This window comes from Podarcis melisellensis (assembly GCF_964234715.1).
Source record: "Podarcis melisellensis genome assembly, chromosome: 13".
Lineage (NCBI taxonomy): Eukaryota > Metazoa > Chordata > Lepidosauria > Squamata > Lacertidae > Podarcis > Podarcis melisellensis.
Window position 1 is genome coordinate 12,679,538 of NC_138545.1, and position 25,795 is coordinate 12,705,332.

Below are 25,795 nucleotides of genomic sequence, written 5' to 3' on the forward strand. Positions count from 1 at the left end.
ACACTGAGACTAATAAGGAGGAAGCTGACAAGCAGTTCTACCTTCTGGACTGATTGTAAGGAAGATGGCAGGCCAATGGGGACTGGCTGACAGCAGATTTTGGTTGGACGGTGGGCAGTGCCCCATTTGCCCTCATAGAACAGCCTTCCCTGTTTGCAGTTGTTCATACCTGTGTGTCACAATGATAGCTGAAGGAGGAGCTACTTTGCTTCAGGATGAGAACAGAAATCGTGCTGCGGCTGCAGGGGGCCCTATTAGCTAAAGTGGTACCTCAGGTTAAGAACGGACTTCCGGAATGAATTAAGTTCTTAACCAGAGGTTGTTGTTGTTGTTTAGTCGTTTAGTCGTGTCCCACTCTTCGTGACCCCATGGACCAGAGCACGCCAGGCACTCCTGTCTTCCACTGCCTCCCGCAGTTTGGTCAAACTTATGCTGGTAGCTTCGAGAACACTATCCAACCATCTTGTCCTCTGTCGTCCCCTTCTCCTTGTGCCCTCTATCTTTCCCAACATCAGGGTCTTTTCCAGGGAGTCTTCTCTTCTCTTCTCATGAGGTGGCCATAGTATTGGAGTGTCAGCTTCAGGATCTGTCCTTCCAGTGAGCACTCAGGGCAGATTTCCTTCAGAATGGATAGGTTTGATCTTCTTGCAGTCCATGGGACTCTCAAGAGTCTCCTCCAGCACCATAATTCAAAAGCATCAATTCTTTGGTGATCAGCCTTCTTTATGGTCCAGCTCTCACTTCCATACATCACTACTGGGAAAACCATAGCTTTAACTATACGGGCCTTTGTCAGCAAGGTGACGTCTCTGCTTTTTAAGATGCTGTGTAGGTTTGTCATTGCTTAACCAGAGGTACCACTGTACTTTTAAAGTACATCCAACACACATTTAGAGCATGTGACTTTAGTTGCCCCCTCACAACTACAATTCCCAGTACCCTTAAGACTCTACGCTTCCCAGGATACTTTGTTTTAAATGTGTGCTGGATGTGCTTAAAATTTATGATGTAGTTCCACCTCTCACCACACCCCAATGACTGTTCTTTTTATAATCTGTGAAACATGTTGTTCTTTCTCTCATTCCCCACCCCCCCAAAAAAAAACCTTTGAAAAAAATTAAAAAATGAAATTTCAGATGGTAAAAGAACAAAAACAATGGTTGCCATGTTTCTCCCGGTTCAGACGGATGCCAGCAACAAGGTGTTAGTGCCACCCGTGGCTTTCTGGGGAGCGTGTGCTTCTCTTTGCAGATTTGTAGACTAAATATTTACAAAGAGGACAAAGCACCCCAGGTGCCATTTCAAAACAGAGGAACTCTGATGACAGGGAGATGCTCCAGCTTGGCATTTCAAGCAGCAAAATGAAGCGCCAGCCAGGAGGTACATCACACACTTGCATGCACACTTAAACATCCTTTCCTGATATTTCAAGTGGCGAAATCACAGGAGGTAATGGTTGCTTCCAGATAACCCGTTTTATTGAGCACAAAGTTTTCAGGGATTTCAGACAACTTTGGCTGCTTATCCAGTATTAATTCCATTTATTGTTTGCTGGGAGGTTATACAACATTGCATGGAGCCGTTGCTACTCCACACTTTTTTCCTTTCCTTTTAATACTTTATTTAAGATTCAACGATAACAAAAAATCCACAATAACGACTGCATCAGTTCATTACAATTGACCATCTTTAACAGTAGTTGAAAAATTACAGAACATCACTTTAACTTGCTCAAATTTTCATATTTAACTTTTATCTCTTTCTTAGCAGATCAAAAAGAAAAAGGACCAAAAAAAGGTAGAAAGAAAAAGAAGAAGGGGGGGGGGAGAGAGATTTAAAGAAAGAATTAGAAGAAAGAAAGAAAAAATAAAAACACTTGACTTCCAATTAGACTCATTGTACAATTTTTTCTATATATATAACACAGTTCCAGATTACTGTATTACTTTCTTTGTTTTCATCAGACACCAAAAACATTATTTTACAAGAATCATCCTAGTTCTGCCAGGAGATGTTTATTGTTACAATAGATTTTCAGATGTTCTTTAAAGATTTTCCATCATTTCTGTACTTTCTGCTTTGGATAACCTTTGACTCTCCCTGTCATCACAGCCGGCTGCAGATATTCTATCATTTGGACCTGCCTGGAATAACATCTACAATGAATTTAAAAAGCTATTTAAGTTCTCGTTTAAGAAAAAACCTGAAACCTTCCTCCTAGGTATAATGCCACCAGAAATCAAAAAAGAAACTAGACCCCTTATGTACATGACAGTAGCAGCCTGGATCTTAATTGCAAGAAACTGGAAAAGTAATAAAACACCTACGATAAATGAGTGGCTACTCCACACTTTCCAGTGCGTTTCCCCATCACTTTCTTTCCTGCAAAAAATGTCAGATTTCTGGAGAAGCAGCACTGTGGCACAATGGCACCCTAGTGACTGTAACACTGCAACTTGAATTTGCTGGTGTGTGGCTGGAGCTCAACACTTCCCTCACTCGCCCTGCATTGCGCCTTCATGGAATGCTTCTGGCTGGCTGGAACGTGCCCTCAAACTCTGCTCATGTGTCTTTCTTGCCTTGGTGGAGAGTAGAGGTGCATGGGTGCATGGATGTCAAGCAAGCCTAATGTACAAAGGCAAAATCTGCATTGGTTGCTGTACTCATTTTTGCTCCTGGCTGCACCCATGGCTGGCATTTGGTCCCCAAAAAGGGAATGCAGTCCCTCAGGCTATAAAAACTTAATTCTCCGTGACTTAATGTGTTGCTTAGCCATCCAGCAAAAACTTTTCCTGGAAGGGTATCGTTAATCACCACCCAAGATGCTAAAGGGAATGGACTGTCTGTTCCTGATATGTCCTAGGACACTGGGTGGGGGGAGACATCCGATGAAAACACCCACCCATTAGGGCTGGGTAATATTTGCTTTTCAACATTGTGATATATCACCGGGGGGGGGGGGGAGAGACACATCCCGATATAACGATATATCACAATGTATGAAATAAATGTAGTATAAAAACCAACAACTGGGAAACACTGGCCTGTGAGCGCTCCAATTGGAGAACAGCCTTTACCAAAGGTGTCATGGGATTTGAAGGTACTCGAACTCAGGACGAAAGGGAGAAATGCACTAAGAGGAAGGCACGCTTGGCAAACTCTCACCATGATCAAACCTATGTCCCCACCGTGGAAGGATGTGTGGATCCAGGATTGGCCCCCACAGTCACTTTTAAAACGGTGTTTGTGGAAGACAATCTTACTCGGCTACAAGCGGTTGCCAAAGAAGAAAGATGAAATAAGTATGGAGACATTGGCTGGCTTCATGGTTTGCCTGCTCTTGTGATTCTTGGCCCCCTGCAAGAAGCAGGGGAGAGCTGAGTTGGCAGAATTAACACCTACGAGCATCCACCTTAATTCTTGCTGTATCTCTGCCCCTTAATGTAAGGCTCCAATTTATAAGCTTGCCCTCCAGAATCCACACGCATTGGAATAATACAGCGATTTCAATTCTATTCTTGCGCCTGCGTTTTTGGGTACCTAGCTCCCCGAAACCTCCGCCCCTGAGCACTGCCACACACAAGGCAGGATGCTGAGTGAATGGGGGTGATGACCCAGCAAGACTGTTTTGGTGAGATGAGGTTTGGCATTGAACTTCCAGACTGGGTTCAACAGTACAGACTGGCATGTTGCGATCATTCTCCAGGAGGCCTGATATAGTCTGCCAGAAGAGGAAGGTGTCCTTATCGTGCAAGGCCTTTATTAAGATATGCCAAGCATTTCTTTCTGCTTTCTGTTTTTCCCATTTTCTCAGAAGTTTATACTTCTGTCTGAGGGACATATATGCAGTAAATAAGGGGGGAGATTTGCAGTAAACTCGCTTCAGGTGTCCTTTAGCAGCCCCAAATCGGTGGCTGGCTTGCACTCTTTATAAAGACTTGAGGAATGAGATTATCACTCCTCTTTTATTGTCCATTCCGGGTCGCCCAACCACCACCACAGTGTCCTTTCTCTTTGCAGATCAAGATGAGCAGGTGACAGCAAAGGTTGCAAGGTTTTCAGCTGGGGCAATCAGAATAAGATCCACCATCTGAATATTGATTCCAAATCCCAAAATGCATTTTATATAAATGACTTTTATTTCTATTCATTGTATATTGCATTCTTGTTTTACTGCTATGGCCAATGGGCTGATGCAAATAAACATTCATTTATCCCAGATTGGGTTTATGCAACCAAGTCAAAAGCAGTGCCGCTTCTGGATTAGGCGGTGAGGGCGTGTATGGGCCTCGCGGCACGCTTCTGGAAGAGTTTTCTTGTGTCCTGATCAGAATTGCGTAGAGAAGCTTATGCTTGGAATGTGCATTTGTCTCTTGAAGCGGAGGAAACAGAATTGTCCATAAGAAACTTCCCACAAACGGCAGGCATCGATTAATGCTCATTCCTGGGTTTGCTCTCATGAACCTGTTCCAGGACCAGGGTGTTATGGGTTCCAATTTGGATTCCTGAGATGCCATGGCCTGTGATAGTGATTCCACCATCTGGGGTAGGGGGGAGAAGAAGAGGCTGTTAGTTATCACCTTAACAACAACGGAGGTAACTTTCCAACAAGGTAGGGAGAGAAGAGAGTCACAATCTCTGATTGACAGGCCAGTGAGAGACCTGGAAGAGATGGGCAACAGGCCTGATCCTGCACAGGAGTTCTCTGCCTGTCTGTCTTTTTCTGACTTGATTTAAGTCACTTCCCTATTATCTTTCTTCCTTCCTGTTTAAGGGGGGATCTTTGCTCCAGTCCTCACATGTGCATTCAGAAACCTGCATCTCAAACTACATCCTTCCAAAAAAATTTGCAGTATTCCAAAAGATTTCAATTACAGCAGTACCTCGGTTTTCGAATGTCTCAGAAGTCGAATGTTTCGGTTTTCGAATGCCGAAAACCCAGAAGTAACTGCTTCGGTTATTGAATGCTTGTCGGAAGTCAAATGTGCCACGCGACTTCTATAGTCAGTTTTCCAGAAGTAAATGCTTCAGGAAGTAACTGCTTCAGGTTTTGAACGTTTCGGAAGTGGAACGGTCTTCCAGAACGGATTGCGTTCGAAAACCGAGGTACCACTGTATATGCAGAAACTCATCTATCAGCCATGGCATTCTGACACCACTGAAATCCTCATGATCATAACAGTTTTATTATTTATAAAACTAATAAATAGTTTTATGATTTATACCCTGGCCATCTGGCTGGGTTGCCCCAACCACTCCAGGAGACTTTCCAACACATATTAAAAAAGCATCAAACATTAAAAATATCCTGATACAGGGCTACCTTCAGAGGTCTCCTAAATACGTTTTCTAAGATGGAATCTGAAGCAGGAACTCATCAAATGACCTCAAATTTGGGGGGAGGTGCATATGGAAAGAGACATCCCAGAGATAATCAGGATTCAAGTCATTTGAGGTTGTGATCCTCAGAACACTCAAGCTGGTACTGAACCGCTCTATTCTGGGCCGTAGTTGGTTGTACCACTCAATGGTGTGGTTGGGTTTTGTCATTTCCTTTAGGTACTCACATTCCTGTGGAGCTCTAGGAGAACTAAAGCGTGGCAAGAGTGTGTGGTCCTGGAATACATCTTGCTGGGGTTGGTAGAATGACTGGAACACGGTGCCAAGAGGAGAAAAAAAGACAGAGGCAGAGAGAGAGATAAATAAATGGGCATATGAGTATGGAAAGAGAGAAAACAGTGCCCCCCGAAGGAAACATATCCCTGCAGGGTGTTTCCATCACCTCTGATGAAAGACCAGCACCGTAGGGCTCCTCCTCCTTGAAAGCTTTCCATTTCTAGCTGATCAATACAAGTAGTGTCACACTATGCATTTGACATACTGACAACACTCAATGCAGACAATTCTTCCCCCAAAGCATCCCAGGAACTGTGGTTTGTTAAGGCTGCTGCAAATCCTAGCTGTGAGGAGTAAGCTACAATTCCCACTTCGGAGGGAGCCATGTGATTTAAGTGTTTGTCGAATGTGCTTCAGATGTATGGTGCATCTAAAACAGGGGGAAAGAGTCTGTTTCCCCTCCACTCCTCCATCCCAATCCCCTTTCCTTTTCTGCTACATCTTTTAGACTATAAGACCGAGGGCAAGCACTGTCTTATCACTGGCTCTGCGAGCCTCTTTTTTTTGGGCTGAAGAGTGGGGTAAAGAATGCTTGTCAAATAAATAAACATGAAATGTCAAAAGGGAATCAACTTGGAGCAAGCTACCTTTTGGATGTAACAACAACAGGAATTTATTATTTGTATCCCACCGATCTGACTGCGTTGCCTCAGCCGCTCAGGGCTGCTTCCAGCACATATAAAAACGGAATAAAACATTAAACCTTAAAAAGCTTCCCTACACAGGGCTGTTTTCAGGGCTGCACCCCCTTCAGCACCCAACTTGAAATCTTGTTTTTTCTGTTTTTGTTTTTAAAAAAACCATTTCAAGCCATTGTGAGTATCTGTTATATATTCCACCATCCAAACAACATGGTATTGTTTTCTGCTGCGTCTTCTGGAAAGCCTGAAGTGTGCTTGTCAGTCTTCCTCTCCGGCAGGGGATTTCTCAAGAAGCACACATCCATCTTCCTTTCTTCCCCAAGCCCAACGCAATCGATGATCTCGCCTCGTCCAAGTACAGAAGCTGCCTATCTCTCAACCCCTTATTGCTTAAGTGATGCCGTAAAACAGTCCAAGGACCTTGGCCAAGAGATAGCCGGGAACGTTCCAGCCCTGGACTAGTGCCTGGAGAACAAAGTGGTCCCTGAAAACAGACCAGGCCATTCATTATCTAAATTAGCAATGGCTGCCTTAAAAAGGACAACCATATAAACCTGGTCAATCGCAACATGACGTCAGCGATGGCTGCACAACCAGTAGGCTCACCACCTACATCTGGTGGTCTGCCAAGGGCTTGATCAAACCTTCTGGTTTTGCCACCCTGGAGATATCATTCTGTTAGGCTGGCTGGGTGCTGCTGAGACTGCATTGGACTTAGTGAGTCATAAGGTCATATGTCCCAACTGTCCAATATTTTACCCGGAACAGTACACTAGGGGCATTTCTACTATTAAGCAGAGTGAAGCAGTTGACGGTGGGCACTGGGGAACAGCAGCAGATTGCTACATATTCAGTTTATCACTATTGCATTTTCACTGCTGAAAGAGATGCTGCCACTCAAAGCCAAGTGTCTCCAGCTGAAATGGACCGATCCAACATATGACACAGTTTAGGAGGAGTCAACATGTGGTGGACTCCAACTCCCATCACCCATGACCACTGCTGGCTGATGCTGATGGGAATTGTAGTACATAATTATTATTTTCAATGTTTTGTGTTTTATTAAGCTTTTAAATTTGTCACAAGCAGCCCAGAGTGGCTGGGGCAACCCAATCAGATGGGTGGGGTACAAATAATAAAATTTATTATTATTATTATTATTATTATTAGGAGGCCACCCGCTGGCTACCCCTGGGTTAAGGAATCCTTTCATCTCTTTCCCAACCCCAACCCCCCTCCAACCATTCTCCTACCCTTGTTACCTCCCTGTATCCCCCAGTTCCCTTACCTGAGGTTGTGGCCAGAATCCAGGCAGGTAGGGTGGATACGATGGGACGGTATACGAGTCTGAAAGGGGGCGTCGCTTGGGTTCTTTAAAAAGACAAGAAAGCAATTCACTTTTCCCTTTAAGAAAGTAGTTTCCCATGTTTGACCAGGGTCAGCCAACGCAGTATCCCACATATGTATGGACTGCAACTCGCCTCCTCCACAACTATTGCTTATGCCAGCTGGGGGATGATGGAGGTTGTAGACTAAAACACCTTGAAGGTGCCATGTTGGCCCACCTTATGCTAGGTCATCATTAGGCCTTGTGGCAAGTGCCCCATTGAGAGTTGACTGAAGATGGGGATTAACATCAACTCCCTCAGGCACTGAAAACATTGTGTGACGGGTTCACAAGGTTCTGGTGTCTAGCCGCCACAGTGACAAGCCACAAACTTCCAGGCCAGACATTCAGTGTCCACATAAAGAGCTTGCATGTGCATCGCAACATACATTTGTAGGTGCTCCTCCATGTGAAAGGAATTCCTGACTCGCTCAGGATTCCCCCTCATACAGGAGAGCCTTATGGGCACACAGCTTCTTTACATGGATGCCAAATATGTGCCTGAGAGGGGACCGTGGCAGGAAGCTAGCCATCACAAGCCTTTTATCTGTGCTTCCTCTGGAACTCCTTTCCCCCCCACTTTCAGTCAAGGGTTCGGGACTTGAAGGATAAACTTGTTTGTCCTCTCCCCATCCCGATGCTCAAATTAATTCAAGATAAAAAATGGTTCTGATGTAAACTGGAGTGGGGAAAAACCTCAGCCCCGCCAACTTTTCTGTTCTGTTGCTGAAACTTGCTTCCCACAGGGATCTGACTGGCCACTGTGAGAACAGGATTCTGGACTAGATAGGCCTTTGGTCTGATCCAGAAAGGCTCTTCTTATGCTCTCAAGGACAAACTGTTCACAATCTACAACTGGGAGGTGAACTTCAGCCTGTTATTCTACAAGACATGCTATATTCCCTTGATACGTTTCTCCACTTATGGGATGCAAAGCCCCAAACCATTCTCCAGTGTGGAAAAACCCAGTTCACAGCATGTTGTGCCTCATTTTGGTTCCAAGCTTTCTCCCTCCTTTGCCTAAAGCAGGAAGTCCCTCATCATATTAGAACTTGGGTTCATCTCATGAAACTTTTGGGTGGGACGTTTTAAGGCTAGAGGACAAGAACAAGTTTTGCCATGCAGTGTATAATTTGAGGAACTCATCGGTACAAAATGTGGTGGTGGCCGTAAGCTGTAGGTTCTAAAATCCACTTTAGATTATTCTAGAAGCAGCAGTGGAGCATTGTGGGTAAAGGGGGGAACAAGCGGGGCATTGTGGATTGGGGAAGCGCTTTCCAACAACAGGGAATGTGATCGCTGCTGCTAAATTTGCACTATGCTTTGCCCCTCATTGTGCCCTTGCACACACACACACAATCCCTTAAAAAAATGTTGCCAGTTCCCAACTTCACAGCTTATGAACAGGGTGGTAAAGTTGGAAGGAGCTGTCAAAATTCTCTTTCAGACATGCCAGTGTTACATCCAGTTACACAGAGTTCTAATTCTCATCCACCTTGACCTTCATTCCCCAAGGCATTTCCCTTTTAAAATCCCCTTTTTTTTACAATGAGGAAGCGCTCGGCTGCACTTAATTTTCTGAAAGGGAGCAAAAAGCCACAGCGGTACTGCAGAGACTTCCTGGGGACTGCAAGTGATAATTAAAATGAGAGCAGGCAGCCAAGCTAGTCTGATGACAGATGCACTTCCCACTAAGAACAGGTGTGGTGTTTCTCACCCCCCCCCCCAAAAAAAGTGGGATGAGCTTTTGCTTCTCTCCCACCATTACTCTTCTAATGACACACATATCTGGCTGCTCTGGCTCCAGCACATATTTCTACCCCTTCCCATTCACTGGACAAGCCCCCCAGAATCAAATGGCTGGACTGGTGGGAGGGAGATGGCTACGCAGTTGTCAGAAAGTCCAGGCAGTCAGAGCTCCACGCAGGTCAAAAGCACTTGCCAATTTGGACTATGCGGAATTGGAAAGCTAGCAGCCAAAATAAGAGAAGAATTATGATTGTTTTGTGGAAGAATGGAAGCTTTTTTGGGTGGGGTTAATTAAAGATATAATATAGCATGATGAACTTGCAAGTAGGATTTGAATTATGAGTCACAGAAGGAATGAGATATTATTGTATTGTTGTTATGGTATATAAAAGATAGAAGATAGGGTGCAGCAAAGGGGGAGGAAAAAAACCCCATGGGAAATGGGTTGAGAGGTCGACAAAACAAAAGAAAAATTCATGGCATACTGGAGTCCTGAAAAGTGGCACCCTCGGTTTTATGTGCCAGCCTGCTATATTCCACAATAATAATGTCAGAGATGGTTTTTGTTGGTGTGATTTTTGCTGGTGCAGTCTTTGTCATGTGGAAGATGGCCAATTCTCAGAGTTTACCAATAGTCTCGAGAGATTTGCATTACTTTCTCATTTTGTGAGATTTTATTTTGGGGTGTACAATGTTCAACTTTTGAAAATTTAATAGAATACACTTTTAAAAAAAAACCTCTCCAATTGGTGCTCTGCAGGAATGGCTAGCTTTTCCTGGAGAGGATGTATTAGATGCCCAAAATGAGTAGGATTCACTTTGGAAGCCTGTATACCTGTCCAAATGAAGTGAGTATGGTTCTGAAGTGGATTCGCTGCCCAAGGGTGGCATGTCTGTGTCTTATCTTTACTCTGTATCCCTGTAATACACGGGTGGGGAGCCCCAGGCCCAGGTCGGCCCACATTTTGATTCTGTCCACCACACACACATTTGCCTTTGGCATCTGTCCGCTGGAAGGTTTTCCTGTAAGGAATGGGCCCCTAGGGTGAGAACAGTTCCCCATCCCTGCTGCAGCAGAAAGAAGATCTACTCCCTTTTAGAAAGGCAGAAAAAATACCTGCATGCCTGGGCCAGTTTCGAATCTTCACCCCTTCGTGAGGAGGCGATCCATAGCTCGGGTCCTCAGCAAATTTGAAGAGTAAAGCGTTAACGTAATTGGAATTGGCCCCACATTTGAGACCCTAAGCATTCTGTTCACACCAGTGACTTGCTGAATCGTTTTAATTATCTCAAAACAGGCAAACCCTGTAATCTTTCCCAGTCAAGAAAAGGCTGGTGTCCCAGTTGATCCTTCCAAGGTGAATTGGCAGGGCAGATGCCAGCACAGCCGCCATCTTGGATTAGATCAAACACGAGTGGCACAGCCCCTGCATGTGTGTGCAGGGGATACAAGCCTTTCGTGCTTGTGTAAGAGCTTGGCTAGAAACCAGTTTAGAGCTGGTGGCCCTTCACCATCCCTCACTGAGCCCTCACTGTCCATTTCCACCCCACAGTTCCCACAGCAACCCCAACCAATGGCTTCTCGCCAAAGCCCCCAGCTTGTGCTATCCACTCCATTTCCCCAACCCATCCAACTCTCCTCAGCCTCGATGGGTAACATTGATAGCAGTGGCCTTACTTTCATGATCCGCGCACTGTGACTACGGTGAAGTCCAGTTTTCCCTTCTCGGTTTATTTTGGAAAAGTCTCTCATGGGTACAGCCTCTGAAAGGAAAAGGAAAAGCGGGTGGGTGGGAATAAAGGCAAGTGAACACAGTACATTTTGAAGAGGACATGGCATCACAAGGTGACATTCCCTCATGATTTGCCTGTAACAAAAGGGCTAAATGAGGCCTAAATCCACACATAGGCCAGCAGTGGCTGGTGCCCATTTGGGCTGGTGGAGAGGAAGGAAGTAGCTGGAACCACAGACAATGGCAGGCGCAGAAACCTAATTCTAGTTTTGTCCCCCAACCTTTTCCCTGCTGTGTTCTACAAGGAAAACATCACAAAGGAGAAGCAAGCTGGCAGGTAGTTCTACCTCCTAAATGTAAGGCAGGCAGGTGGGGCTGGCTGAGGAGAGACTTGAGGTTTGTTGTGGCAGCTCCTCATCTCCATTGACCCACGCATACCCCACATTCCAGTTTTTCTATGAAGACCAAGCCAAAATGCTTCCTGTCCTCCAGGATGCAAAATTAGGTAGAATTTTGGCGGAGGGGCGAGCAGAGATGAGGCAAAACACTGGACAAACATACTACAGTGCCACCAACAATCCAATTCAGAGCAAGAGCCATTACTTCTGCCTTTGCTATGAAGCCTCGAGTGCAGGAAAAGACACCTGCTAGCCCCCTTCCTTTAGGAAGAGGGAGTGGATGTCTGAGGTGGCTGATAATTGTTCTCATGAAAGGGAATCAGGTTGTCCAATTTCTTATTATTGTGTTTTTTACAGTTAGGAAGAGGCACCTGCTGCATTTTCTACCTCAGGTGCCCAAACAGTATGGCTACCCTTGGCGCTCACCTTGACTTGGGGGTGAGGAAGAGGACAGCATTTACTGTTTTCACACGTTCAGGTAGGTAGCCGTGTTGGTCTGACGCAGTCAAAAAAAATAATAAAAATGCCCAGTAGCACCTGAGAGACCAGCTAAGTAGTTCTGGGTATAAGCTTTCATGCGCATGCACACTTCTTCAGATCTGAAGAAGCCTGTGTATCTAAAGAAGTGTGCATGAACACAAAAGCTTATACCCAGAACTGCTTAGTTGGTCTCTAAGGTGCTACCTTGCCAACAAAGGTCCGTATAGTAAAAGCTATGGTTTGCCCAGTAGTGATGTATGGAAGTGAGAGCGGGACCATAAAGAAGGCTGATCGCCGAAGAATTGATGCTTTTGAATTATGGTGCTGGAGGAGACTCTTGAGAGTCCCATGGACTGCAAGAAGATCAAACCTTAAGGAAATCAGCCCTGAGTGCTCACTGGAAGGACAGATCCTGAAGCTGAGACTCCAATATTTTGGCCACCTCATGAGAAGAGAAGACTCCCTGGAAAAGACCCTGATGTTGGGAAAGATGGAGGGCACAAGGAGAAGGGGACAACAGAGGATGAGAAGGTTGGACAGTGTTCTCGAAGCTACCAGCATGAGTTTGACCAAACTGCGGGAGGCAGTGGAAGACAGGAGTGCCTGGCGTGCTCTGGTCCATGGGGTCACGAAGAGTCGGACATGACTAAATGACTAAACACAACAAGGCGCTACTGGACAATTTTTTAATTTTTTTCAATTGTGTCAGAGTAACATGGCTACCTACCTGAAAATGTGTTTGTGTGTGTGTGATAATAATAATAAATAAAACTCTTTCTCACTTCTGCACACCCATTATCTCAGCAAGATTTGTGCTGAAGTTTCCTTTAACCAATTACTCTCTTAGAAGTAGAAAATGCTCCCAGACCCATTTCGCAAACCCCACTCACCATTTTGTCTGTGTGGAAACTCTTCCAGTCTTAAAGTCCTAAGTTGCTCCTCAACTTCATAGGAAGAGGTTAGCGGGACCTTGTAGTCCAAGGGCTTCGATACCTGACGGGCAGAATTGACTCTTCCTGATATCGTATCCAAGTTGACCCTGGTTTCATTTGAAGGAGAGCTCTCCATCTTTAAATGGGACCAGAGGAGAGAGAATACCATGTGACAGACAATTGAGAGGGCTTAAATCCAAAAGCACCACTCTCAGGTACCGTACTTGGTTTCCGACGGGGCAGTCTCTCCCCCACCCCCAGGTCTTCATCACCCATTATGGACTGGCAGTGCTTTTTTTCCTTTAAAAAAATTGTTTAGGAGTACTCTCATTTTGACTCAAGAAAATCACCATTGTATAGTTCAAATCAGGGAAAATAAATACAGTAAATGGACAAAAGTGCAAAGACTCACAAAATGTTTGGGGGCATGCATACCCCTGCACCCCCCCCCCTGAAAAAAAGCACTGTGGGCTGCTATTATACCTAACCATTTTTGACCTTTAGCTTTAAAATGTATAAATTACTTCCTTTGGTCTTCCAGATTGCTGTTTCTATACTTAGGTATTATTGTGTCCTCTTGTTGTATCACCTTTTTTTCTGCACAAGTATTACCGGGACTAAATTCACAGCCAAGTATTTTTACATATGTTGTGTTTGTTGTTACGTATTTCTCATTTGTCTGAGAAAATTTCAATAAAATTGTTTTTAAAAATGATCGTTTTGTTGATTAAACGGACTTTTTAACCAATGAAGGAGAATGTCCACATTGTCGCAACTGGGAGCTGTTTTACCACAGACCAGGCAGACGGTGTGTGCATGTGTGTGTTTAAAATTACTGTATTTTGCAGCTTACTGAGGGGATATAACAAGGGAGAATTTAAAAACAACAGCAACCTGCCATGGAGGAGATGATTCTCGTGTTCCCTTCCAGCTCTATGATTCTATTATTTCTCCTCAGTATTATCTATGCAAGGTAAAAAATAGAGGACTCCTACCACCTGGTGGCTGTCTGAAGAAGTGCAGCTTACCAAGCAATCCTGGACTTTGCGTACGGCGGCCACAATGTGACGTTTGTACTGGGAAAAGGCATCCTCTGTGTTTTCGCTGCACTCTAATCAAAATGGGGGGGGGATGAGAATGAGAATGAGGGAAAGGCTTTGAAAGACAATTGTAATTATTCAACATTGCTTGTATGGTTACAATAAGTTTTGTAAGGAGGACTTTATAAATTATTGTGGGAAGGATTAAAAATAGATGATGTAAGAGAGGATTTAGAGCAATAAGTATAGTTATAAAATGCAAAAATAGAGAGGAATTTAGAAAACCATTAGGAGGAGTTGGGGGAAGTCTTAGGCTGTTATTACAATGGAAAATTGGTAGAAAAAACCAACGTGTGTGTGTGTGTGTGCAGGGAAGGAACTGCAGAGACCTCAAGCCATTTACGCACCCAGGGGTAGGGTGGGAGCTGTGCATTCAGAATCACACCACAGTTACAGGTAGCAGAAGCACCCTAGTTTGGCCAGTGCAAAAGTCTTTACCAACCAGCTGAAGAACAAGCGAGAGAGCCCCAAAGCCTAGGAGCACCCGCTGAGAACAGTGGCATAGCGTGGGGGTGCAGGGGGGGCGGCCGCACCAGGTGCAGCATCTGGGGATTAGGGTTAGGGTGCGCAAATCCATGGGTTAGGGGGTGCAAATCCACGGGTTAGGGGGTGCAAATTACTTGCCTTGCCCCGGGTGCTGACAACCCACGCTACGCCACTGGCTGAGAAGACCCTCTACCTAGTAGCCAATGCATGCAGCGCTGTTCCCATTCCGCTGCAGTTCAGGTTCTGCAAAGATGTTATTTGGCTCACTGTAGCTAAATTTAATAATGTAATCCATTATATTACTGCTATATAATTCCACACCATTCATTCTAATTGAGCAGAGAGTAAAGTCATCAGTAATGTACTGGGGGTGTGTGTGTGGAATGATAGCAAATAGTGGACTTTGAGGGGGGGGGAATTGATAACAGTGAATACTACTTGTAATCGAACGCCTGATTTCTATTCCTGTTTGCAAAGGGACATATGAACTGATGTGATTTCTGGTACCGTTTCCCATTTTGACTAAGTTATCTGTCGTGAACCACTATCACCTTTTCAAATGAAATGTAAACATTATATTCCACTTGATGTTAGCACTCTCATGGGGGGGGGGGTGTCACATTTATTACCTCGGAAGGACGGCCTTTGGTCTTGGTTGTGATGCCAGCAGAGTTTCATCAGCCTGATCAAGTCTTCTAGTTTCAACACTCTACTGGCCATACTCTCCAGCTTCTCAGTACTGGGCCTTTGGCCTTGGGGGATCAGTGACTTGATGATGGAGCTCATATTTCCAGGAGGAACATCTAAGCAGACACGGAAACACAGGTTGTATGCAAAATATTCTGAAGGGGCCATGCAGATTTGCACAAGGCCCAGTATAATAGAGGAATTCATATGCAGTTCTCCGGAGTCCGAGTCCCAGTAGTATTGACTAGGGACATGGGTGGCGCTGTGGTCTAAACCACTGAGCCTCTTGGGCTTGCCGATCAGAAGGTCAGCAGTTCGAATCCCCACGACGGGGTGAGCTCCTGTCGCTCTGTCCCAGCTCCTGCCAACCTAGCAGTTCAAAAGCACACCAGTGCAAGTAGATAAATAGGTATCGCTGCGGCGGGAAGGTAAACAGTGTTTCCGGGCGCTGCTCTGGTTTCCGTCACGGTGTCCTCTTGTGCCAGAAGTGGTTTAGTCATGCTGGCCACAGGACCCGGAAAACTGTCTGTAGACAAACGCCGGCTCCCTCGGCCTGAAAGTGAGATGAGCACCGCAACCCCATAGTTGCCTTTGACTGGACTTAACCGCCCAGGGGTCCTTTACCTTTTTACCTTTTAACTAGTATTGACTACTCCCTCCTGGCTCTTTTACAAGACATGACAATTTGTGGATTAATTAGCAAATTGCAAAATGGGGAGGGGGCAGGCCAAATTTTGAGCAGTTTGAAGGGAGGGGATTTAAACAGCACATGGCACCTTAGTGTGGAAACAAAGAAAGCTGCTTCATTGTATTGTCTACACTGAGTGGCAATGGCTCTCCGGGATTTCTGACAAGGTCCTTTCCTACCTGCAGATCCCATTGGGGATTGAACCTGTGACCTTGTGCATGCAAAGGAGATGCTCTACGACTGAGTTACTGCTCTTCTCCAAAGGCTTCTCCTGGTTTCGTCACACATCGTCAAGGGCCAAATTTAATAGCTGAGGAAAAAAGCATGTGGTACGGTCCTCTTGAGAAGCGTGCACCACATGATAATGCAGGGATGGAGACCCTATCTGAATGGTCCCCTGAATCCAGCTAGCATCTCAGGGATGCAGGTGAAGAACATAAGAAGGACCACACTGGGAGCCCATCCAAGTCCAGTATCCTATCCTCACAATGGCCAACCAGATGCCTATGGGAAGCCGGCTAGCATGGCCTGAGCGCAATGGCACTCTCCCCATTTGTGAGTCCCACTCACTGGTATACAGAAGCATATTGCCTACAACAGTGAGCAACATATGGACTGTTGCTGGCAAAGGCTGCCTTAGCTAATCCATGTCTAATCACTGGATAGGCCGGATCACACACAGACTTTGCAGCTCTCTGTTAAAGGTAAAGGGACCCCTGACCATTAGGTCCAGTCATGGCCGACTCTGGGGTTGCTTATCTCGCTTTATTGGCCGAGGGAGCTGGTGTACAGCTTCCGGGTCATGTGGCCAGCATGACTAAGCCGCTTCTGGTGAACCACAGCAGCGCATGGAAACGCCGTTTACCTTCCCGCCGGAGCGGTACCTATTGATCTACTTGCACTTTGACGTGCTTTTGAACTGCTAGGTTAGCAGGAGCAGGGACCGAGCAACGGGAGCTCACCCCATCGTGGGGATTCGAACTGCTGACCTTCTGATCGGCAAGTCCTAGGCTCTGTGGTTTAACCCACAGTGCCGCTCGCATCCCAGCTCTCTGATAGGCAGCTACTTTCTTTTCCTTTCTTGCGATGGTTCTTCGGTGCCTGTTCCCATTAATAAATTGTCTGCGAAATCTCTGACAGGTAGAAAGAAACCGGAAGAAGACTCACTTGCGTAAGGGTCTTCGCCAGTGAGCAACGACCACATGAGAATCCCGTAGCTGAAGAGAGAGAAAAACAAGAGAATCAGGATCTCGGGAGAGACTGCCCTGCACAAGATCCTCTTCCTATGTAGACCAACCTTTTCCATAGCCCCATTCCTTGCTCCATCTCACAAGCTTATCCAGTGTTTATGAGCAGGGAGCTTGCATACTAAAGGGCTACGGTCACACAGGCTGAGATTCTACCACTGAACGCTGGTAACCAATGCCAGACAAAATGGAAAAGAGCACAGTAGAATTTATGGGACTACTGGATTACCCTATGTAGATATCAGTAGCTTTCATTCAGAAACTGGCTTGTCATGCCAAATGACCCTCAACTCTATGCCGCTCACGTAATTGCAGTGCCCCCTGTTGCCCAACACAGGCAATGCAACCCATGTTCACCTGTAGACATCTGTGCCTGGGGTTGGCTTGTAGTTCACATTGGTGAAAGCCTCAGGGGGCATGAACTCCAGAGTCCCGCCATACTCTTCCTCTTCCCTGGATTTGATGCTGGCGTTCCGAGTGGTCCCTCGCTTGAACTTGGAGAGCCCAAAATCAGCCACCTGAACCAAGAGGATGTGGGGGGGGATGGGGGAGGTGATGTAAGCAGTGGCTGGAGAACGAGATGCACCCATTTCACAGAAAGAAATTGGAACAACCTGAGTCATCCAACCTGTAGGCAACAACCTGAGTCATCCGCCCACGCAATTATACATTGCAGAAGACCGACTCCACCTTCTGTTACGTGATAGCTGGGATTGCCTCATGCAGAAGCAATTCATAAAACAAAATAAATAAATAACAACCTACCCACTTCCACCAATTGGAAAGCTAAGAAGACCTTTGATTTATGAGGCTTGTATATTGCTTTAAACTAAACAAAAGCCTTTATAGTACAATATACTGTAATGCAATATACTCAATACTATTTTTCTATTAAAAAAAGAACACACCATGAGCGCCTCCCTTGTTCTCTTATCAAGGGCACCCACCTGAATATATTAAAGCAAGCTGCTGTTACATGTCTCTTTAGTGATCTTAGGGAGCTAAGTGTGGTATAGTGGTTAGAGTTTTGGACTAGCACCTAGGAGACCAAGGTTTCAATCCCCACTCAGCCAGCCATGGTTGTTACATGGATGACATTTGGGGAAAGTGGGATATAAACATGGGATATAAATGTAATTAAAATCAAATCAAATCTTTGAAGCGCTCTTGCTAACCCTCTGAGGGACCTTGGAGTTCTGCAGGTTGGATTTTGGAAACCACTGCTCTATGTCAAACAGTTGTCCCCTTAAGACAAGGACAGGGAACCCATGCCTCTTCCACCAAAGACGTCATTTGACTACAACTCCCATGTTCCCCAGCCGTTGGGTCTTGCTGACTGGGGCTGGCAGGAATTGGAGCCCAACAACATCTGGAAGTTCACAAGTTCCCCACCCTACAGGAAGTCAACTGATGGTCCTCGTACACGTCTAATCCCCGGTCTGGATCACTTTGCTAACGTTTGTAGAAATTATAAGCTTCACTTTCTCTAAGAGCAAACCGCCCTGTCTGTCTTCCTCTGGGATTGATCCGGCACGAGAAATGAGTTGCAGTTTCTACTTTCCAAAGCAGATCATGGTGCATCTACAGCAGCACAACTAGATGGCTCAGCTGCAACAAAACATGTTCTTAGTCCTTATATTCCATGCAGGTCTTCTACCTTGTTTTTGTACCCCTCCATAAGCTTCACTGAAAGTTTGAAACTCACTCAGAGGTTGCAGAGAATATCAGCCTGCCCAGAAGTTTGCGCACAGGCAATGACTCTGAACTGCCCACTCCCCTTACGGAACGGGAATGATGCAACTCACCCGGACGTGGAGCTCCTCATTCAGTAGAACGTTGCTTGGCTTGAGGTCCAGGTGTAACAGCGGGGGTTTGAGGCTGTGGAGGAAATTCATCCCCAGGGCTACCTGGTGGAGGATGCGGATTCGCAGGGCCCAAGGCACAAAAGGGACTCGGTATCTCAAGGCGGACAGGGTGCCGTTCTCCATGAACTCCATCACCAGGCCCAGATTCGAACCAGCAGCACTGCCGAAGCCCGCCAGCTTCGTGTCCGCTTCCACTCTGCCCACAAAGAGGCCAAAGAGACGCAGGACGTAGGTAAACCGCGCCTCTTCCATGGCCCGGGCTTCTTTCAGGAGTTCCTCCCGGGTGAACGATGTATTGCTGCAGGAAATGGCGGGGGGGGGGGTAAAAGGGTCAAAAGTGAAGGTGGAATAGCAAGAGGAGAAAGGCTTTGGAGACTGAAGCTACTCTGAGAATGGCTCCAAACTGGGATTACCGACCTCATAAATCTCACGGCCCCTGAACCTGTCCAGACTGGAGTCACAAGAGGGGTGGCTGTTTGTGGACTGTTCAGTGTGCTGTGATGAAACCAATCCTACAATCTCTGGAAAGGTTTCTTCCCCTGAAAAAAAGGGGACTCCATTTTTCAGCCTCTGCCTCAAGGCGGTTTAGAATTTCTTTAGAATCATGTTGAGCGTGGAGGTAAAAGGAAGCTAAACTATGGCACTCGCTCCCACAGGAGGCTGTGATTGAAAACCAACTTAGATGGCTTTAAAAGAGGAATGGATAAATTCATGGGAGAGGGAGCTATTGATGGGCCCACTAGCCACAATGGCTATGATCTGGCTCCACAGTTGTGGGCAGCCATGCTTCTGAATACCAGTTGTTGGAAACCACAGGAGGGTTGAATCCTGTGTGCTGGTTTCCAGCAGGCACCTGCCACTGTGAGTACAGGATGCTGGACTAGATGGGCCTTTGGCCTGATCCTGCAGGCTCTCCTTAGTTGAACCGACCTTGTGATCCCTGCAAGGTGGTGTGTGTGTCTGTCTGTCTCTGTTGTTGTGTGTTCTTTCGATTAAGCATTTCTCCAGTGATTGCCGAACTGTCAAATGGACTCAGGTGAGAAAGCAAGGTTGGGAGAACCTTCAACTCTTTCCTCTTCCCACCTATTCTGCTCTTGATGAGCAAGACCACCTTGTTTATTTAAAAAAACACTTCATTGGGGGTGGGGAGATTTTGATCAGAGCAGCGGGATCTGAGGAAGGGGGAAATTATACCTCTCCCCCATTTCTCCCTAGTGGAGAAATAAACACAGGTACCTGAATAGTACCAATATGTCCACCCCCCCCCCAAAAAAAATGGTCTAACAGTAGTGTGTGTGAGAGAGGGGTTTTAGATAAGGGGAAAAGAATGTCCATTGCATTGTCACAAATCAGAATTCTCTAATGGATCACCATCATCATTTCATTCCACCATTATTTACTGCACGGCCTTCAGAAATATCTGCTTTAAAGGAGGAGTGGGAAACAGAGGCAAAATTGGCCTGGGAAACAAGTGTAAACTTAATCTTTCTAGAATAGGATTTGCATGAAGGATGTGGTCTGGGGAGAGTCCCAAGGGCCTCAGAGAGAGGGCTGGGGGGCACATTTTGCCCCCTAGTGCTGACATTCCTCATCCGTAGCATTTAGGACTTGCATTCCTAAAAGCTTTTATTCAATCTACCTTAGTAAAATTCATGTACATTGGAACCTCGGTTGTTGAACGCTTCAGAAGTCTAACGTTTCAGCTCTCGAATGGCGACAACCTGGAAGTGAATGCTTCCATTTTTGAACGCGCCTTGGAAGTCAAACGGCTTCCGAGGTGCATGTCTCCATTTTTTCAATGGATTTTGATGACCGCCCATTGCGCCTCAGTTGTTGGACGTTTTGGAAGTCGAACAGTCTTCCGGAACAGATTACATTCAACAACCGAGGTTCCATCGTACAAGGGGAGAGGAACAGAACTCGCTCGCTCCTCACCCACCCAACCTCCACCTGCTCCCAGTACCTGTTGAGAATCTTCACAGCAACATCGATCCTCCAGTCTTCGTGTCGAGCTCGGTAGATGGTCCCAAAGGCTCCCCGGCCAATACACTGCCAGTCCCTCAGGTGCTGGTCAGTGATCTCCTCATAGAACTTGTTTGGAGCAGCCATTTTTCCTGAAGGGTCATCTGCCAGCAGCGAAGCTCACTCAGCGTTGACTCATGCTATAAGGCCTGCCTTAAAGGTGAGCGAAGGGGGAAGAAAAAGAGGCACCTTAAATGTCTTTTTTTTAATGAAATCATTTTTATTGGTTTTACAAATACAAAGTACAAATAAACATAAACTACAGTGGTGCCTCGCAAGACAAAATTAATCCGTTCCGCGAGTCTCTTCGTCTTGCGGTTTTTTCGTCTTGCGAAGCACGGCTATTAGCGGCTTAGCGGCTTAGAAAAAGGAAAAAAACTCGCAAGAACTCGCAAGACGTTTCGTCTTGCGAAGAAGGCCATAGGGAAAATCGTCTAGCGAAGCGACGCAAAAACCGAAAAACCCTTTCGTCTTGCGTGTTTTTCATTTTGCGAGGCATTCGTCTTGCGGGGCACCACTGTACAGTAATAAAAAGTAGTAAAAAATAGGGACGCGGGTGGCGCTATGGTCTAAATCACAGACCCTAGGTCTTGCCGATCAGAAGGTTGGCTGTTCGAATCCCCACAACAGGGTGAGCTCTCATTGCTCAGTCCCTGCTCCTGCCAACCCAGCAGTTTGAAAGCACATCAAGTGCAAGTAGATAAATAGGTACCACTCCGGCAGGAAGGTAAACGGCATCTCCGTCTGCTTCTCTGGTTCGCCAGAAATGGCTTAGTCATGCTGGCCACATGACTGCGGACAAACGCCGGCTCCCTCAGCCAATAGAGCAAGATGAGTGCCACAGCCGCAGAGTCATCTGCGACTGGACCTAATGATCAGGGGTACCTTTACCTTTACAGTAGTAAAAACATATCTGTATAAAGAGATTCTCCGAATCTCAAGAATTCCCCCCATCCCCTCCATGGGGTCTCATTTTAAACATCCACAACTGCATATTCATCCGTACTCCAGTTTTTATATCAAACCATATTGTCCACAGTGATTTTTACACTACAAGTGAATCAAAATCCTGCTTTTTGTTTCCATCTGCTTACAGTGGTCTCCTAAGTAACTTAAAAATTTTCCCATTCTTTTATAAAGTTTTTATCCTCTTGGTTTCTGAGTTTTCCAGTCAGCTTTGCCATCTCGGCATAGTCCATTAGCTTGGTTTGCCATTCTTCTCTAGTAGGGACTTTGTCTTCTTTCCAGCTCTGGGCTAAAAAACATCCATGTGCTTACATGTCCGTCTAGCCCAAGTGTATGCAAACTAAGGCCCGGTGGGCCGGATCTGGCCCAATTGCCTTCTAAATCTGGCCTGCAGACGGTCCGGGAATCAGCGTGTTTTTATATGAGTAGAATGTGCCATTTTATTTTAAATGCATCTTTGGGTTATTTGTGGGACATAGAAATTTGTTCATCCCCCCCAAAAAAAAAATATATATATAGTCCGGGCCCCCCCCACAAGGTCTGAGGGAGAGTGGACTGGCCCCCTGCTGAAAACGTTTGCTGACCCCTGGTCTAGCCCAAGCCCTTATAAGAGCAAGTGGAAAGGCAGAGGCAGACAAAGAGGAGCAGACAAAATGGCAAGTGTGAGTTTGAATCCCTACCCATCCATGATCCAATAGTGTGGGGTTATTTTTATTTTAAATTTTATTTATTGCATTTGCGGGTGGCACTGTGGGTTAAAACACAGAGCCTAGGACTTGCCGATCAGAAGGTCCTTGAGGGAGGTTAAGGGCTTTGAGAACTTAAAGTCACTCGATCCAGGGGCATTCCACATATATATTGCTCTATTCCTACAGGGTTAGCGCGTGAAATCAGTCAAGATTCAAGGATCCCCAGGCACGCACCTCCAGAAAGTGAAGGTGTCAGGCGCCATCCTAGCACCCAGTCATCCCTCACTTGGTCTCAAGTGGTCAATAGCCAGGTGCTAAGTGCACCTGGCACCTGGCTAATTTCAAACACTGCCTCCCACCTCCTTCCCAAAACTCAGAAGGGAGGACTCTAGGACCCTGCGTTGGCCAGCCCTGCTCTAATCAGAGCTTGAAAAGGTTTCCTGCCCTTTCCCCACTTGCCTTTTGGGGATGCCTTGTTGAATTTTTGGCAGTTTGAGATCCTTGGAGAGGGTTCAGCTCTCTTGGCACATTCTCCAGGATTTCTTTTTGCATTTACACAACGGAGCCAGTGGTTGGGCCTGGGAGACCTGGGTTCAAATCCCGCCCTCCCCCATCAGCCATGAAGATCACTGGTTGCCCTAGGGCCACTTGCTCACACCTCAACCCACCTCACAGGGTTGTTGTGAGGAGGGGGAAGAGGAAAACAAGGCACACCACCTGGAACTCCTGGGATAGAAATTGGAGAGGTCCAGTCGTGACCGACTCTGGGGTTGCGGCGCTCATCTCGCTTTACTGGCCGAGGGAGCCGGCATACAGCTTCCGGGTCATGTGTCCAGCATGACTAAGCCGCTTCTGGCGAACCAGAGCAGCGCACAGAAACGCTGTTTACCTTCCTGCCGGAGTGGTACCTATTTATCTACTTGTACTTTGACGTGCTTTCGAATTGCTAGGTTGGCAGGAACAGGGACCGAGCAACGGGAGCTCACCCCCTCGCGGGAATTTGAACCGCCAACCTTCTGATCTGCAAGTCCTAAGCTCTGTTGTTTAACCCACAGCGCCACCCGCATCCCACATGGGATAGAAAGGTGCCAATCACACAATGAGCACCTGAGCGGAAGGGGACTCAGGACAGGGCAGCATCCGATGCTTGTTATCTGGGTCGCACCTGGAGCCCTGACCAAGTGCGATGGGCCTAGGGCTGTCTGAGAGTAAGGGAACACGTGGGAGAAGCCCGTGGGTGCCTTATTTCCTGCTATATATAGGCACAGGCGTGTTCGGTGGCTTTGGAAACCTTACCTGCCTAGGACTGAGAATTAGACAGCCACGGTTACTGGAAATCCTGGACCAAGTCGCAGCGATCATTATGGGCTGGCGGGGGTGCAGGGTGGAGAGGCAGAAAGGAGCCTGAGGATCCAAACTCTCTCCCTCGCTTTTGCTACTCCTTTTGCAGGTAGACTGAGCCCACTCAACTCAAACCCCTTCCCTCCATTACCTCTTTTTTCTCTCTCTCTCTTTTCTGGAAGCGTTCCTTGCAGCAGGGAAACCTCTCAATTTCAGGCCTCACCCTCGGCAGACATTGCAAGCTTAATCCCACTTCCCTTCCGGGCGAGGAGCAGATTCAGCGCTGCCAGGAGCTTCCCCTTTACTTTCTGTTTCACAACCTCTTTGCTGTTCTCTCCCCCTTTTCCGCTTCCCCTCCCCGCTGTGGAAGAGACTCTCAGGACGGACAACCTCGAGCTTCAGCGAGCAGCAGGTTCCAGGTTCAAGTCCTACCATCTCTGGCTAATGACACCAAGCAGCGAATAAATGGGAGGGGCGCGTTCAGTGGACAGCCGCTCTCCACCCCAATATTTAAAAGCCAGGTTCCAGTGCTGCCCGTCTCTTTTTAGAAAGAACGGAGAGGATTCCTGCATTGCAAGCGGTCTGACCCGAATTGACCCCTTGGGTACCTTACAACTCAAAAAAATAAAATAAAAGATGATTGGCACAGAATAGATCAGGCTTTGAAATCAAAGTTGGAGCTCAGCAACCGGACCGTGGTAGGAAAGGACAGCGTGGCTTTGAGCCTGTGCGGAGAGCGCTTTCTTCTCTCAGCCAGAGCCTGGGCAGCTGAGCAATTCTTCCCCTCTCGCTCCTCGTAGACAGCGCAGCCTCCACCGGCATATTATCAGAGGATGACTGTTCTGCATGAATTCAAAACCATAGAACCTCAAGTCTACCCTCAAGTCCAGGAGAGAGAAGGCAATGGGAGAAATGGCTGGAAGTAGATTTCTGCCTTTTCGGATAGCCCATAAAACGTGGCAAATTTTGTTGGGGTGTGTGTGTGCATGTCTCATTGCTAGGGGTGGGTGAATATGTCAATATGTTGGTTCCTCTGAGTTTCTCGTTTTTCCAGTCTTAAATTCAGGCTCTCCACATTTTCACGTCAGTTTGCATTTTTATTATTCAGGAAAAGTCATCTGTATTTGAGGGCTAATTTCTCCTAAAACACACATTTTCCTATGCAATTCCCCTAATATACACATTTTTTTTTTTTTTTTGCAAAGCATGTTTCCCTGATGTATTTTTGTGTGGTATTTTCACTAACATTCACTTTGCATTAATGTGTACACCTTTGTGCACAGTACTTATCTGAAAAAGGACACTGCCCAATCTGGACAAGTGAAATTTCAAAACATGCTGTGTTTCGGTTTGCATCTTGTTTTCAAAGATATGAATCCGCTGATATCAAAACATGTATAGGGGATGAACTCTTTCCCAGGCTACTGGGCTGTCCATTGATGTCCTTTCTCATCTGCCCCTCCTATAGAGCTCAGGGCAGTATACTTCACCACAAGTCTGCTTACAGGGCCGGCCCTAACATTGGGCAGTGATGTGCCCATTGCAGGCAGCTGGTTTTGGATGCTGTGAAAGAGCAGCCAAAGGCTAGTTATCTAAGTTGTTGTCGATGCATATTAACAGAGGCACGCAGTGTGTACCACATGTGCCAAAACCTGACCAGGTGTGAACCTTGATGTGTGTCTTGTGAGCACAGATAAAGCTATGTCAT

At 46.4% G+C, this 25,795-nt stretch overlaps 2 protein-coding genes and 1 long non-coding RNA gene across 4 annotated transcripts in view; 1 reads left to right on the top strand and 2 right to left on the bottom strand.

Annotated features, from left to right (window-relative positions):
- LTB4R (leukotriene B4 receptor) overlaps positions 1 to 25,795 on the top strand; it is a 159,179-nt gene that overhangs the window by 106,742 nt on the left and 26,642 nt on the right. The window lies entirely within an intron of this gene.
- LOC309355022 (receptor-interacting serine/threonine-protein kinase 3-like) lies at positions 1,457 to 24,519 on the bottom strand. Of its 2 annotated transcripts, none has more exons than XM_081885398.1 (13): positions 24,239 to 24,519; positions 21,033 to 21,240; positions 19,010 to 19,367; positions 17,562 to 17,722; positions 17,125 to 17,174; positions 15,212 to 15,385; positions 14,025 to 14,107; positions 12,955 to 13,132; positions 11,132 to 11,217; positions 10,571 to 10,634; positions 7,606 to 7,688; positions 5,568 to 5,649; positions 1,457 to 4,541 (listed from the first exon to the last, which is right to left on the bottom strand). In XM_081885398.1, the coding sequence occupies exons 2-13, from the start codon at positions 21,176 to 21,178 to the stop codon at positions 4,432 to 4,434; spliced, it is 1,575 nt and encodes a 524-aa protein (XP_081741524.1). In that variant the 5' UTR covers positions 21,179 to 21,240; positions 24,239 to 24,519; the 3' UTR covers positions 1,457 to 4,431. The 2 variants fall into 2 exon arrangements, with proteins under 2 accessions (XP_081741524.1, XP_081741525.1); XM_081885399.1 differs by lacking the exon at positions 24,239 to 24,519 and adding an exon at positions 24,043 to 24,179 and having other exon boundaries at positions 21,033 to 21,244.
- Positions 1,457 to 25,795, bottom strand: part of LOC309355032 — a 171,797-nt gene continuing 147,458 nt past the window's right edge. Inside the window, exon 2 of the long non-coding RNA XR_014162406.1 lies at positions 1,457 to 3,176. This is a non-coding gene — a long non-coding RNA (uncharacterized lncRNA). The remainder of the gene's footprint in view (positions 3,177 to 25,795) is intronic.